This window comes from Chiloscyllium plagiosum, chromosome 2, assembly GCF_004010195.1.
Source record: "Chiloscyllium plagiosum isolate BGI_BamShark_2017 chromosome 2, ASM401019v2, whole genome shotgun sequence".
NCBI classification, from domain to species: domain Eukaryota; kingdom Metazoa; phylum Chordata; class Chondrichthyes; order Orectolobiformes; family Hemiscylliidae; genus Chiloscyllium; species Chiloscyllium plagiosum.
The window spans coordinates 27,181,084-27,193,825 of record NC_057711.1 but is presented as its reverse complement, the minus strand read 5'-3'; the positions used below and the strand labels follow the sequence as shown (position 1 = coordinate 27,193,825).

At 39.3% G+C, this 12,742-nt stretch overlaps 1 protein-coding gene across 8 annotated transcripts in view; it reads left to right on the top strand.

The window, feature by feature from the left end:
- sorbs2b (sorbin and SH3 domain containing 2b) overlaps window positions 1-12,742 on the top strand; it is a 308,354-nt gene that overhangs the window by 157,669 nt on the left and 137,943 nt on the right. For 6 of the 8 annotated variants that reach the window (XM_043706062.1, XM_043706014.1, XM_043706051.1 and 3 more), the window contains exons 7-9: window positions 3,358-3,825; window positions 5,786-5,927; window positions 10,810-10,979. In XM_043706062.1, the coding sequence (XP_043561997.1) occupies window positions 3,358-3,825; window positions 5,786-5,927; window positions 10,810-10,979 (780 nt within the window). The remainder of the gene's footprint in view (window positions 1-3,357; window positions 3,826-5,785; window positions 5,928-10,809; window positions 10,980-12,742) is intronic. The other 2 variants (XM_043706081.1, XM_043706071.1) reach the window with 1 other exon arrangement.

Below are 12,742 nucleotides of genomic sequence, written 5' to 3'. Positions count from 1 at the left end.
GTAGAGTTGCAACATCACTTCACGACTCTTGAATCCCTCTGCTAATGAACGCTAATACTTCATAGGCCTTCTTACAAGCTCTATCCACCTGAGTGGCAACTTTTAAAGATCTATGAACATAGACCCCAAGATCCCTCTGTTCCTCCACCTCACTAAGAACCCTACCGTTAACCCTGTATTCCACATTCTTATTTGTCCTTCCAAAATGGACAACCTCACACTTGACAGGGTTGAACTCCATCTGCCACTCCTCAGCCCAGCTCTGCATTATATCTAAGTCTCTTTGCAGCCGACAACAGCCCTCCTCACTATCCACAACTCCACCAATCTTTGTATCATCTGCAAATTTACTGACCCACCCTTCGAATCTCTCTTCCAAGTCATTAATAAAAATTACAAACAGCAGAGGATCCAGAACTGATCCCTGCGGAACTCCACTTGTAACTGGGCGCCAGGCTGAATATTTACCATCTACCACCACTCTCTGATTTCGACCGGTTAGCCGGTTTTCTATCCAACTGGCCAAATTTCCCTCTATCCCATGCCTCCTGACTTTCCGCATAAGCCTACCATGGGGAATAAGCCTACCATTCATACCTATTCTCATACCTGTGGAAAAGCATAGCAGGTCAGGCAGCATCTGAGGAGCAGGAGAGTCAACGCTTTGGGCAGAAACCCTTCATCAGGAATGCAATGCCCAAAACATTGACTCTCCTGCTCCTTGGATGCTGCCTGACCGGCTGTGCTTTTCTAGCACCACACTCAAGAATAGGAATGAATGGCAGATTTCCTTCACTGAAAAATATTAGTGAATCTCCAGCAGTCCTCTCTTTCTCCTAGATCCTTACCTATTCTGGCCTACGTGTGGCTCCAGATCCACAGCAATGTGGCTGACTCTGAAATTGTCCCCTGAAATGGCGTGGCAAGCTACTCCATAGCAGGGCAATTAGGCATCGTTAAGAGTTCCTGGCCTGACCTAAAAATGAACAAAGAATAAAACAGTGCTCTGGAAATTGTTGCTTGACCTTCTGCACTTTTTACTTTTGCCTTTGACTTGTTTTAATTTTAAACTCCTTTATTTAATTAAAATTTCCCAGGTTGAGCAATTTTAAAATGAGATTCTGTACTTTTATTTGAAGGAGATTTCTGGCATTGGTGATGTAAGTTAAATTTCTCACTTTAGTACTAGTTATTACACCAGCAGTAGTTATGGTGATGGAAAAAAATCTCTAAAAGGAATAAGTTTTAAATCAATCTTTGAAAGCTGTATGACTTTGAAATGTCCCTTTATTTTTGGAGATTGCTGTAATGAGTCTGAAAAACAACAATTTGTCTAAATTTTGTTCAACTTTGACAAGTTAGACAAAACTATATTCACAAATTATTATATTTTCACAAGTATTGACACTGGTACAGAATCTGCTGCTGATCTCAAAGAACTCATTCACTGAAATTGAATGAAGATCTGTGGATGCTGGAGATCTGAAACAAATAGAACAGAAATTGCTGAAGAAACTCAGCAGGTCTGGCAGCACCTGCAGAGGGAAAACACAGTTCACATTTTGGGTCCAACACCCATTTTCAGAACTGGAGAATTTTCACTGGACTCGAAATGCTAACTCTCCACATTCACTCCACCAGTCTTAAAAATAGGCTTTAATTGCATTGTGGAGAAGAAATTTTATCCTTGCAAGAAACCACACTTTTCTTGTAAAAATGTATTCCAGGTATTTGGTTGAATAAGTTTTCAATTTTCTATGGTATAAATGTTAATAGATTTTATAAAATTAGAGTTATTGAGGCTTGCAGTAAAATTCTTAGCTTTAATACCTTGGAGGTTCTAATCATATATTCTGCAAAAGCAAAATTTGATTCAATTAAGTATTTTTGAACTTAATGGAAAAAGTCACTTTTTGTCAAAGCGTTTTTGTCTTGGAGAAGCAATAGCATGATGGTCATGTCTCTGCACTAATTGCCCTGCTCTAATGTTCTGGGACCACTGTTCCACCATTGCAAAGAAATCTAAAATCAGTAAAAATCTTGAATCAAATGCTCGGCTAACACTGATCAGGTAACCACAGTAATTGTCGTAAAACTAATGCCCTCTTCTGAAGGAAATCTACCATCCTTCCCTGGCCTGGCTTATGTGTGACTCCTGAATTAAACTAATGTGCTCTTAACTGCCCTCAGAACTACGAACATAAGAACATAGAAACCAGGAGCAGCAGTAGGCAAATCAGCCCCTCGAGCCTGCTCTGCCATTTAATACGATCATGGCTGATCTCACCTCAGCCTCAATTCCACTTTCCTGCTCCCTCTCCATAACTCTTCAACCCATTAGGAATTAGAAATCGGTGACTCGTCTCCTTGAAGTTACTGAATGTTCCAGTATCCAGCACACTCTGGGTGAGTGAATTCCACAGATCTACGTTCCTTTTAGAGAAGGGTCCTGGAAGCAGAAGCCTAACAAGTCACTTAGTTTGAGAACAATTAGGGATGGGCAGCAGCCAACGATGTCCGTAATCTCTGAATAAAAGGCAATTCACCACGAAGGGAAAACAGCATTTAGACTGAATGAGGAGAGTGCTGATTGGTTAGTTAGAAGACTCTGATTGGTAGAGGTGTTGCCATGGAAAGGGCACCAATTTGTGAACTTGTATTTTTGTTTTAATTTTCACTGCATCAAATGTCTGCTTTAATACACGGGAAATATGTTGGTGCACATTTTAATGGATTTGTGGCCTGTTCCCTGTCTGTGCTGAACTGTGATATTAACATGTGAAGAAGAAGCTTGAGAGTGGTCCCCAGTGAGGAGCTGCTGACTACTAATCTGAATCAAACCTTTAGGTATCAGTACAGTGTGAGGAGCTCAATTATTAGTTCCTTTGGAGATGCAGGTGCTGGACTGGGGTGTACAAAGTTAAAAATCTCACAACACCAGGGTTATAGTCCAACAGGTTTAATTGGAAGCACGAGCTTTTGGAGCTCAGCTCCTTCATCAGGTGGTTGCCTAATGAATCACCTGATAAAGGAGCAGTGCTCCGAAAGCTAGTGCTTCCAAATAAACCTGTTGGACTATAATCTGGTGTTGAGATTTTTAACCTAGTTCCTTTGTACTTTGGAAACAGCTCAGAAGTGTATTATCAAATTTAAATGCAAATTCTGTGATAATCACCATTAACAACATAATTGAGGCACAGAGGGAAGCAATGTTCTTACTTTGTTTTACTACATCCTACATTCAATGGGAATTTGAGAATTAACTGAAGACGTTGTTTGGAAGACTGTTTGCTTAATTGTCCCCAACATTTAATAACCTGTTTTATGTTTACCCCTATAATATTCTCCCTCCTTCAGCCTGAAAGTCAGTCAGAAGAGAAAATGGCATCCAAGATTAATACATCACAAGGATGCTGGCAAATCACACCAGACGTTGCTTCACCTCTTCCTCTGCTACCTACTAACAGGACTCTTCTCTCGCCTTGCTATGGTGTGGAGCGAGAGCCAGCTACCTTGCCAACCTTCGATGACTTCATCCCTTCCCACCTCCTGAAAGCCCGTTACCCTACCCTGTCATCTTACAATCTTCTTTCCCTGAACTCGAATCTTTTCACAAACCCGAATGAAGCATCTTCGTTTGTTACTGACTCCACTCTGAGTGAATATTCGTCTTGCAACCTGAGTGAGTCATCCACGGCCATTCTAGATGAGCTGCAAACCTGTGGCTACGAAACCACGGATCATTCTGACACTCCATCCCCAACCCTGAGTCGGATGTCTGCAATAACTGATGATACAACTACCACCACTACTGCTCCCACTCATGTAATTACCCTTCCTGTTAACCCACCTTGCTGAAAGAGGTGGCAGAATTCAAGTAGGGAATAACATAACAAGAATCCCTCATTCAAGGTGTCCGCATGTTCTGTATCGTGTCTTGTTATTTGCCACATAATTTACTTAATTCCCACTTGTACCAGTTGCAACCACTGCTACCTACTAACAGTTTGTCAATTAGCAAATATGGATATCTTTTTTTTGTTGGTCTGGTTTATTCACTTGACTGTGAGGCATCCGTCTTCCCAGTAGTTCCAAATTAGGAACAAAGTGGACCAATTAAAATATTTGCCAATGTTAGGAATTTGTCAAGTTCTTTTGAATTTATACCATGTAACTTTTGTCCATTTCTGATGCTTTGGGCACATGATTAAAGACATTAAAAATCCAATTCAAGTTAAGACTGAAAGGCTTTTTAAGTGTCACTATGAATAGTTAGAATATGCGTGATAACCATTATTTTCCATCAGAACCTTTAAAATAGCCACGATCAGCATGAGAAGGGCAACTATAATCAATTTATCAAGACCTTTTCAAACTATGAACTTACAATGAAAGGTTGCAATGTTAGTTAACATAAATCAAAAAATATTGGATCTTTTGCCAGTTATCAAAATCTGTTCTCGTGAGTGCTTTAAGTGCAAATAGAACTGCTGTGGAAGGTGTATATTTCCATTTGCACAATGATTTGTTGAGTGGAATAAATTAGAATTGAACTAACCTTTCCTCTTCTCATCTTATTTTCACTTCATCAATTTCATAATTCTCTTTCTATTGTATGTTTGAAACTAACACCTTCTGGAGTTTATTCAGGGAACTGAAAATCCTCCCTTGGTTTGTCTTGCTACAAAGGAAATGTATTTTAAAAATAAGTTTAACAATATCTGTGCTTACTGTAAAGTTCATATGGTCAGTAACATCGCTGAGTGCACGACTGAGTCATATTTCTATGGAACCTTTCAGCTTTACCACAATTACATTGCGTTTGAAGATCTTTTGAACACGGCTGTGTGTAGATTCACATTGCTTATATAGGTGCAGGAAAAATTCAAAAGAGATCCAGATACAGGTTCAATGCTTCAACCATTCTGCAGATAGTTGGACTCAGAACTTTTCTCTTAAACCTTAATTTCATAGCATTACTGGGAACATTAATTTTGAATTTGTTAGAGATTCTGTGCTGATATTAATGAAGCTGATTCCTTTTTCTTAAAATCCATGAGATTTCTTAATGAACAAAAGGAAATGAAGGCGTCACATAGTTTAATAGTGTTAGGGACTGTTGGTGGCAGGACTGCTGAAGGTTCATGTGCTTTAATATAGAATCAGGAGAGAGAGTGTTTAGCAAATGTGGGCAAATGCTCCAACACCTTTTCCAAAAATGGATAAAACCCCAGACATTATTAGCTAAACCAGATCCCCAAGAAAATGTGTTTTACCAAATTCTAATCACTTTCATCATTTATCCTATTCTAACTCATGTTTTGTTTTGTATTGTAGATATTGAAGCACTGACTGCATGAGGTTACAAAAAATACATTTAGTTTTATTTTCATTGGAACTAATATTCCCTCATTTGGGGATAACCATTGTGTTAGCATTGTCAGAATCCATAATACAGTGAAACTAAACTAATGTGGGGTTGGGGGTATTGGATGATAGGAGCGGTATCCCTGCCTGGAAGATTGCAGTAGTGTGTGAAAGCATTTGTCTGGAAAGTTGGAATGCTTTGGAGGAAAGCTCACTGTAAATTCACATTAGCAATCTTGATATAAGATGGCATTCTACTCTCACACTAGTGACCTGTGTATGTTTCTGTACGTACTAATCACATCACCACTGTTCCCTCTCGTGGGTGACGAAGTCTTGCATCCTCCCACCTTAATAAAGTGGCATCAGTTCATTACTGGGTACTGATAATGGTCTGCTTTGTTCTTGATGTATACAGATGGTGGTGAATGGAAATTCTCGCACTGATAGCAGCAGTCCAATGAGTTATTTGCAAAGGCCCTTCTCACCATCATCAGCTTATTCTTCATCACCTTCAGTAAATCCAAACATCGTTACAATGCAACACAGCAGAACCATGGGTAAGCTGTTTCTGTGCAATGTTTACTTTGTGCAGTTGTGTTATAGGCTTTGAATTAATCATTTGGCAATGAACACTTGTTTAATCTATAACAATGACCTATATTGTGCAGTGACATTTGGTTTGCATATCCTAATGCAACTAATTGTATCTTTGTACATTTGAAAATTTAAAATGCACGACTGTTTGTAATTTTTTTTAGAATTTGTCTAATAAATAAGAAACAGTGCTGGTTAATACAAAATGCTTAAAAACTCAAACTGCTTAAAGTTCTAAGTATTTAAAGGACAGTTGTTGAAATATGTTGTTAAATCATGACCTTTGTGTTCTATGGGTATTAATTTCATGGTAAGATAGTGAAAATGAAAATGTTATAATTTTAGCATCATGAAGTATCTCAATTGGCCAATAAATGTTTTACAGTTTTGAAGAAAAATCCCTCATTTCACAACTTTGTAAAATCCCCTCTGAGAACAGTAATTTAAAGTTTGTTATTCTCTCTGCACTGGTACTGGTGAAACAAAGTCCTTTATTGTTTTAACTCCCTATGATTTCTTGAAAAGGTTCGTGAAGGATATGAAAAAGTTGGATGATTTAATGGCATTAATGAATGATGGAGGTGGCCATGTGCTTTGTTATTGAACAAGGAGAGAGAGTGTTAGATAAATGAAAGTTCAGTGGATGCATAGGCAAACATCTCATTCCAAAATGGTGAACCCCCCACCCCCCAACATTTTACTCATTCAGTATTAATTCAACCAGATCTGCACAAAAATGACCAAGACTGTGTTTACAAAATTTCAGGCTGCTTTATTTATCTTAATCTAACCCAGATTGCTTTCCATATTGATAGTTTAGCAAGCAATGATTTTTCTTTTGAAGACCTTAAATATCTAACCTTAAACACCTTAAAGATCTAATAGGCAGGTTTCTTAAATGCCTTGAAGTCATGACACCTCAATTTGACGATTATTCTTGACAATTTCTCTTTGAAAGTGCTTTTAACAGTTTATTTTGAGACTTTTGACAGTTCCCCTTGAAAGGTCCTTTCGATACTTACTTTTGACACTTTTAAAGTTAAAAATCACACAATACCAAGTTATAGTCCAACAGGTTTATTTGGAAGCACGAGCTGAGGGTTACAGTGTCATGGAGTTGTAATGATATATTAAACAACTTTAGTTAAAAAAAAATCACACAACACCAGATTATAGTTCTTAAACAAATTTAAATTCAGTCTTTCATCTTTTAGAATGGGATATGGTGGCTTAGGTTCTTTAATAGGTTCTTTAAATCCCAGGCTCACATTGTCAAGGTGGCATCAATTTATCTAATAATCGGTGTCATCTCAGCTCAGACAATGCATTCAATGTGTGAAGGTGAAGGTAAATTTTGACACTTTGGCAGTTCCAATACGGTAAAAACAAGGACTGCAGATGCTGGAAACCAGAGTCTAGATGACAGTGGTGCTGGAAAAGCACAGCAGGTCAGGCGGCATCCGGGGAGCAGGAAAATCTACGTTTCGGGCAAAAGCCCGTCATCAGGAATAGAGGCAAGGTACCTGAGGTGAAAAGGAAGATAGGCAGGTAGGATAGGTCATGAGGGCGGTGCTAAACTGGAAGGTTGGAGCTGGGGTGAGGTGGGGGAAGGGGAAATGAGAAAACTGGTGAAATCCACATTGATGCCATGGGGTTGAAGTGTTCTGAGGTGGAAGATGACGCGTTCCAACTTTTTAATGTACTTTGACAGGCACTCATGCCTACTTTTGGTGATTCCAAAGGGCACCTTACCTCTTTCAAAGATATATTGGCACCAGATCTAAAGGGATACCTCAACTCTGCACAATAAAGTTCAGATCTGTTCCTATCAGGTTTAATTTGTACACTAATAGGAGGTGAGGACTGCAGATGCTGGAGATCAGAGACGAGAGTGTGGTGCTGGAAAAGCACAGCAGGTCAGGCAGCATCTGAGGAGCAGGAGAATCATTGTTTTGAGCATAAGCCCTTCATCAAGAATGAGGCCTGATTCCTGATGAAGAGCTTATGTCGTAAACAGCGATTCTCCTGCTCCTCAGATGCTGCCTGACCTGCTGTGGTTTTCCAGCACCACACTCTCAACCCTTAATTTGTACACATCATGTTTCCATCTTTCCTTGCTATCTGTACACACCCAGGTCACCAATGACACAGGAGAGGAGATAGCTGCTAATTAATATGGGCTCAGAAGAAGCCCATGGGATGACTGTTACCAGAGCAATCCAATCCAGTGTACAAATTTAGGAATAGGAGTAGATCATGACTGACCATCTCCTCAATGCTACTTTCCCACATCAACTCTATATAATTTGATGTAATTAACCTTCTTTCCTTATCCTTATTCCTTCATTGCCCACTTTCACAAAGTTTATATTTTTCCCCAAGGCACAGTGAATGCCATTAAAGTTTGCAGTTTCTCAACTAGTTTCCAGTTTATCTCCTCAAACAGTCTGCTCTCACAGATAAGTGTAGCCAAATTCAACATTATTCTAATTCCAATGATACTTTGATTTATTCCCACAGAGCAGACGCTATGGAAGCATGTAAACATAAACTGGAAATATTTCTTTAATGTTGCACCACTAAGTCAGATAGACCTATCTCTGAATGTCCCACATAATACCAAGTAATGTCAGCCACTGTTTAACGTGGATATAAAATCTAGTCCTGTTTAAATTGGTGTTGCTTACCATTTCTCACCACTTACTTTCATTAAAAAAATGAACTTCATTATTGCTGCAGTTTAGTTCTAGTGCTCAGAAGATACTGAATTACACTTTTTTTTGGTCAGTGAGCCATATTTCATTTGGCATGTTCTCATTGAAGTTCTGGTACGCAATCAGAATTTTCACCTAAATTTACTTTTGCGTACATTTATGTCAAAGTGCTGAGTCATTATTTATCTCATCACGCAAACCGTTTCCATAAAGTAATTGCAGACTTGATGCAGAATTTTCAAAAGCTCATGGAGGTGGTTTTTTTTTTTGTTGGCGAACAGGAATGAAATCTAATCAGGCCAAATCTGTACCATATTCTTGCCTCCACAAGATTCTACTGGGGATACGGTGTTGCCAGTACTGATAATCTGATCGATTATTCTCTTCAAATACCATGAGGTTTTGATTAAAGGCGCTGTTCTGACACCATCTAGATTTTCTGGTCGTCCATTTGGTACCCATCAAGTCAGGAGCTGTCCATGAAACAGTCATGGCGTCCCTGTGCCGTACTGAGTAATTGTCGGAATCTGGAGCTCTATCCAACGGGGTAAATGCCACACCAAGGAATGGCAGCAAGAACTGCCTATTGCTAAATGAGGCTGCACCAGCGGCTGATTCTGAACCATTTTAATTGTTATTTGTGTCCAGTGATGGGGACTGGAGGCACCCTCACATCTCATGATGTACTTCAGCAGTGCCCGCCACTGATGGTGAGACTGTTAGCCCCCTGTAGCCCCTCAAGAGTAGGGTTCCAGTCACCAACTTTAACTGGATGGGAATCCTAGCGGCTGCAACTTAAGTAGCCATTTTCTTCAAAACCGCCATTGGAATCTCACCAGCTATAGTGCACCCAGGTGTTGGGATCAAGATATTGGAATTAAAACTGTCTATTGTTCTTAGTTCCTGTGACACTCCACCATTAACAATTTGGCAGTCTCCTATGGTACAAAGACTCCAGGCACACATCAGATAGCCAAATAGATGGGTGGCTACATCGAATCCCTACAGTGTGGAAATGGGCCCTTCAGCCCAACAAGTCCATACCGACTCTCTGAAGAGTAACCTACCCAGACTCATTCTTCCTACTCTATATTTACTCCTCAGTAATGCACCTGAGCTATACATCCCTGAACACTATGGACAGTTTAGCATAGCCAATTCACCTAACCTGCACATCTTTGGACTGTGGGAGGAAACCCACGCAGACATGGGGAGAATGTGCAAACTCCACTCAAACAGTCGCTCAAGGCTGGAATCAAGCCCGGGTCCTTGGTGCTGTGAGGCAGCAGTGCTAACCACTGAGCCTCTGTGCATCTTATTGAGTAATCATGTTACGGAGTACACTTGCAGTTCAAGGTTTATGTCTTATCTTGCTGTGATGGGCTTTGTATTTTGGAAACATTGTGGGTATACATCTCTGTGATTTGTGTCCCTTTTATGTATAAGCTCATTACATAATTTTGTCAGAAATGACTAAATGTCATGCATGTGTTTGAAGACTCTGTTGGATAACTAATGGGTCTTCTAATCCATATTTTAAAGTACTTTTATGAAGTGAACTCTTCCTTTCATGATGCCTGAACTTAAATTTGAGTGAGAAATATGAAAAGATTCAATTTGTACCAGTTGAGTTAAAATATAATCTAGGCAAAAGTAAGGACTGCAGATGCTGGAAACCAGAGTTTAGATTAGAGTGGCGCTGGAAAAGCACTGTAGGTCAGGCAGCATCTGAGGAGCAGGAAACTCAATGTTTCGGGCAAAAGCCATTCATCAAAATATAATCTGTTCCCTAATCCTGACAATTCTGATTGTAATGTGCCATTTAATTTATTTTGTTATCTAAGTGTGGGAATGGACAGGGGAGTGATTATTTAAATGAATGGATTCTTCCTACATAACTTGATATTCAAGCTGGAATACTGCAGTCAAAACACACTCAATACTAAGTACATTTTCAAATGGGAGTAATGTGGAAGAATTATTTTGGTAATTTTGAGTTGAGGAACCTAAAGTGCCTTCAATCTGCCAATCCTCACAATATGCTTAGAACTGGTGTCATTCGAGGCACTGAAGGACATGATTTATTCATTTTGATTTGGTTCTTACATGACATCAATTTCTTTCCTTGCAGAGAACCTAAGTACATCACAGCAGAGCAAATCACCTGGTGCAGACATAATGAGCATTGACCCGGTTTACAGGACATCAGAGGAGGAGAAGAAAGTCACGGTAATTAAAGCACCGCATTATGCAGGAATTGGCCCTGTTGATGAATCTGGAATACCTATAGCCATAAGGACGGTAGGAATATATTTCTTTTTCTCACTTTATTTTTGCTCTCTCAATTTTTTTTTGCAGAGCAGACAGTATTTCCAAAATTTGCTCATCCATTTGCATCCTGGTTAGAGCTTGAGGGCAAGAAATAATGATTGGAGAAGGCTTGTATTTGAATTTCAAATTGTACATACTCCAAAAAATTTCGAAACAATTTCTTACTGGATTTCCTCGTGATTATATCATGATTATCTCCTCTCATTTCCAATGGCCTTGCAGGCAGGAACATTTTCACCCTGTCAAATCCATCATTGTCTGAGGATTTATATCAAGTTACCTTAGCCTTCCTTTTATTTTTAAGAGATAAGAGTCCCAGTTTCTGTTCCACATTCCCTGCCAAGTTTACCTGCCCAGTTCCAAAATCATCCTTGTACATTTTTCTCACCCTTTCATCAAAACCCCTTTATCCTTTTCATAATATGGAGATCAGAATAGTGCATAATGCTTGAAATGTTAAACCATCTGATACTTTAATAAAGGTTTTACATTACTTGTCCACTTTCCAATCCTAAACCTCCATAAGGAAATTCCAATGATGTGGTTGTGTCAATGACCTTTGTAGAGTATATAATTACACTCAGTGATTTAGGTTTTTGTAGCCAAGCCTTTTGCATTCAGCCTCTGATTGCCCAAGCAGTGTTTGGCCTCCCTCTTCTCTCCTACCAAACTGCATCATCTCACAGTTGACAATATTGAAATAGACCTATCTACTACACACCAGTTGTTTGAGCTTACTAATGTTTTCCTGCATTTTTCCACACTCTTCCTGAGTATTAACTGCAACTTCTAAGTCAGCATTAACTGCGAATTTTGAAATTTTGCTTCTAATTCCTGAGGTGAAATCAATAATTAGGCAGCAACAGCCTGGGTGCCATATCACTACCCATCTTTTTGAAATCTTAATCATGACCTTTAAACCTCACTCTACTTTCTCTCTTGATTCTGCCTTGTTATCCTTCTGTAATCTGTCCTCAGACTCCAGATGCTCTGATCATAAATCATGAGCTTGATTTCTATCAGCCTGATGTTTGGGTGGCTGAGATTGTAAACCATGTTTATTATTAACTGCACCATCTTTTAATAAGTGAAACATCTATTTAACAGTGAAGTGTTTGCTTTTGTGATTAAACTTATAATTTTAGTGGAATTGAATAAGAGTTGAAGAAGAGTGTGGCAGTGAATTTTGATTTCCTTATATGCTGTCCTTATGGATCCAACACTTAATTATATAATTACATCATTAGTCCTAATCTTCACTGCAATATTGGCACAGACAGCTTCAAAAATTGGAAAAAAAGCCATTCATTTTCAATTGTCTCAATTGCTTAAGAAAAATTACATTTTGGTATCAAAGCAGCTGTCTCAGATCATAATATGACATGCATAATATTTGCTGTTGAAGAGTGTTGTGCTGGAAAAGCACAGCTGGTCAGGCAGCATCCAGGAGCAGGAGAATCGACGTTTCTACCATAAACTCTTCATCAGGAATGACGGGCAGGCCCAAGGCAGCTGAGAGATAACTGGGAGGGGATGAGGCTGGGGGAAGGTATCTGGGAATGCGATAGATAAACAAAATAGGGAGTGAAGGTGATAAGTTGGTGATAGGTCAGTGTTCTGGATTAGTGATGCTGGAAGAGCACAGCAGTTCAGGCAGCATCCGAGGAGCAGTAAAATCAACGTTTCAGGCAAAAGCCCTTCATCAGGAATAAAGGCAGAGAGCATGAAGCGTG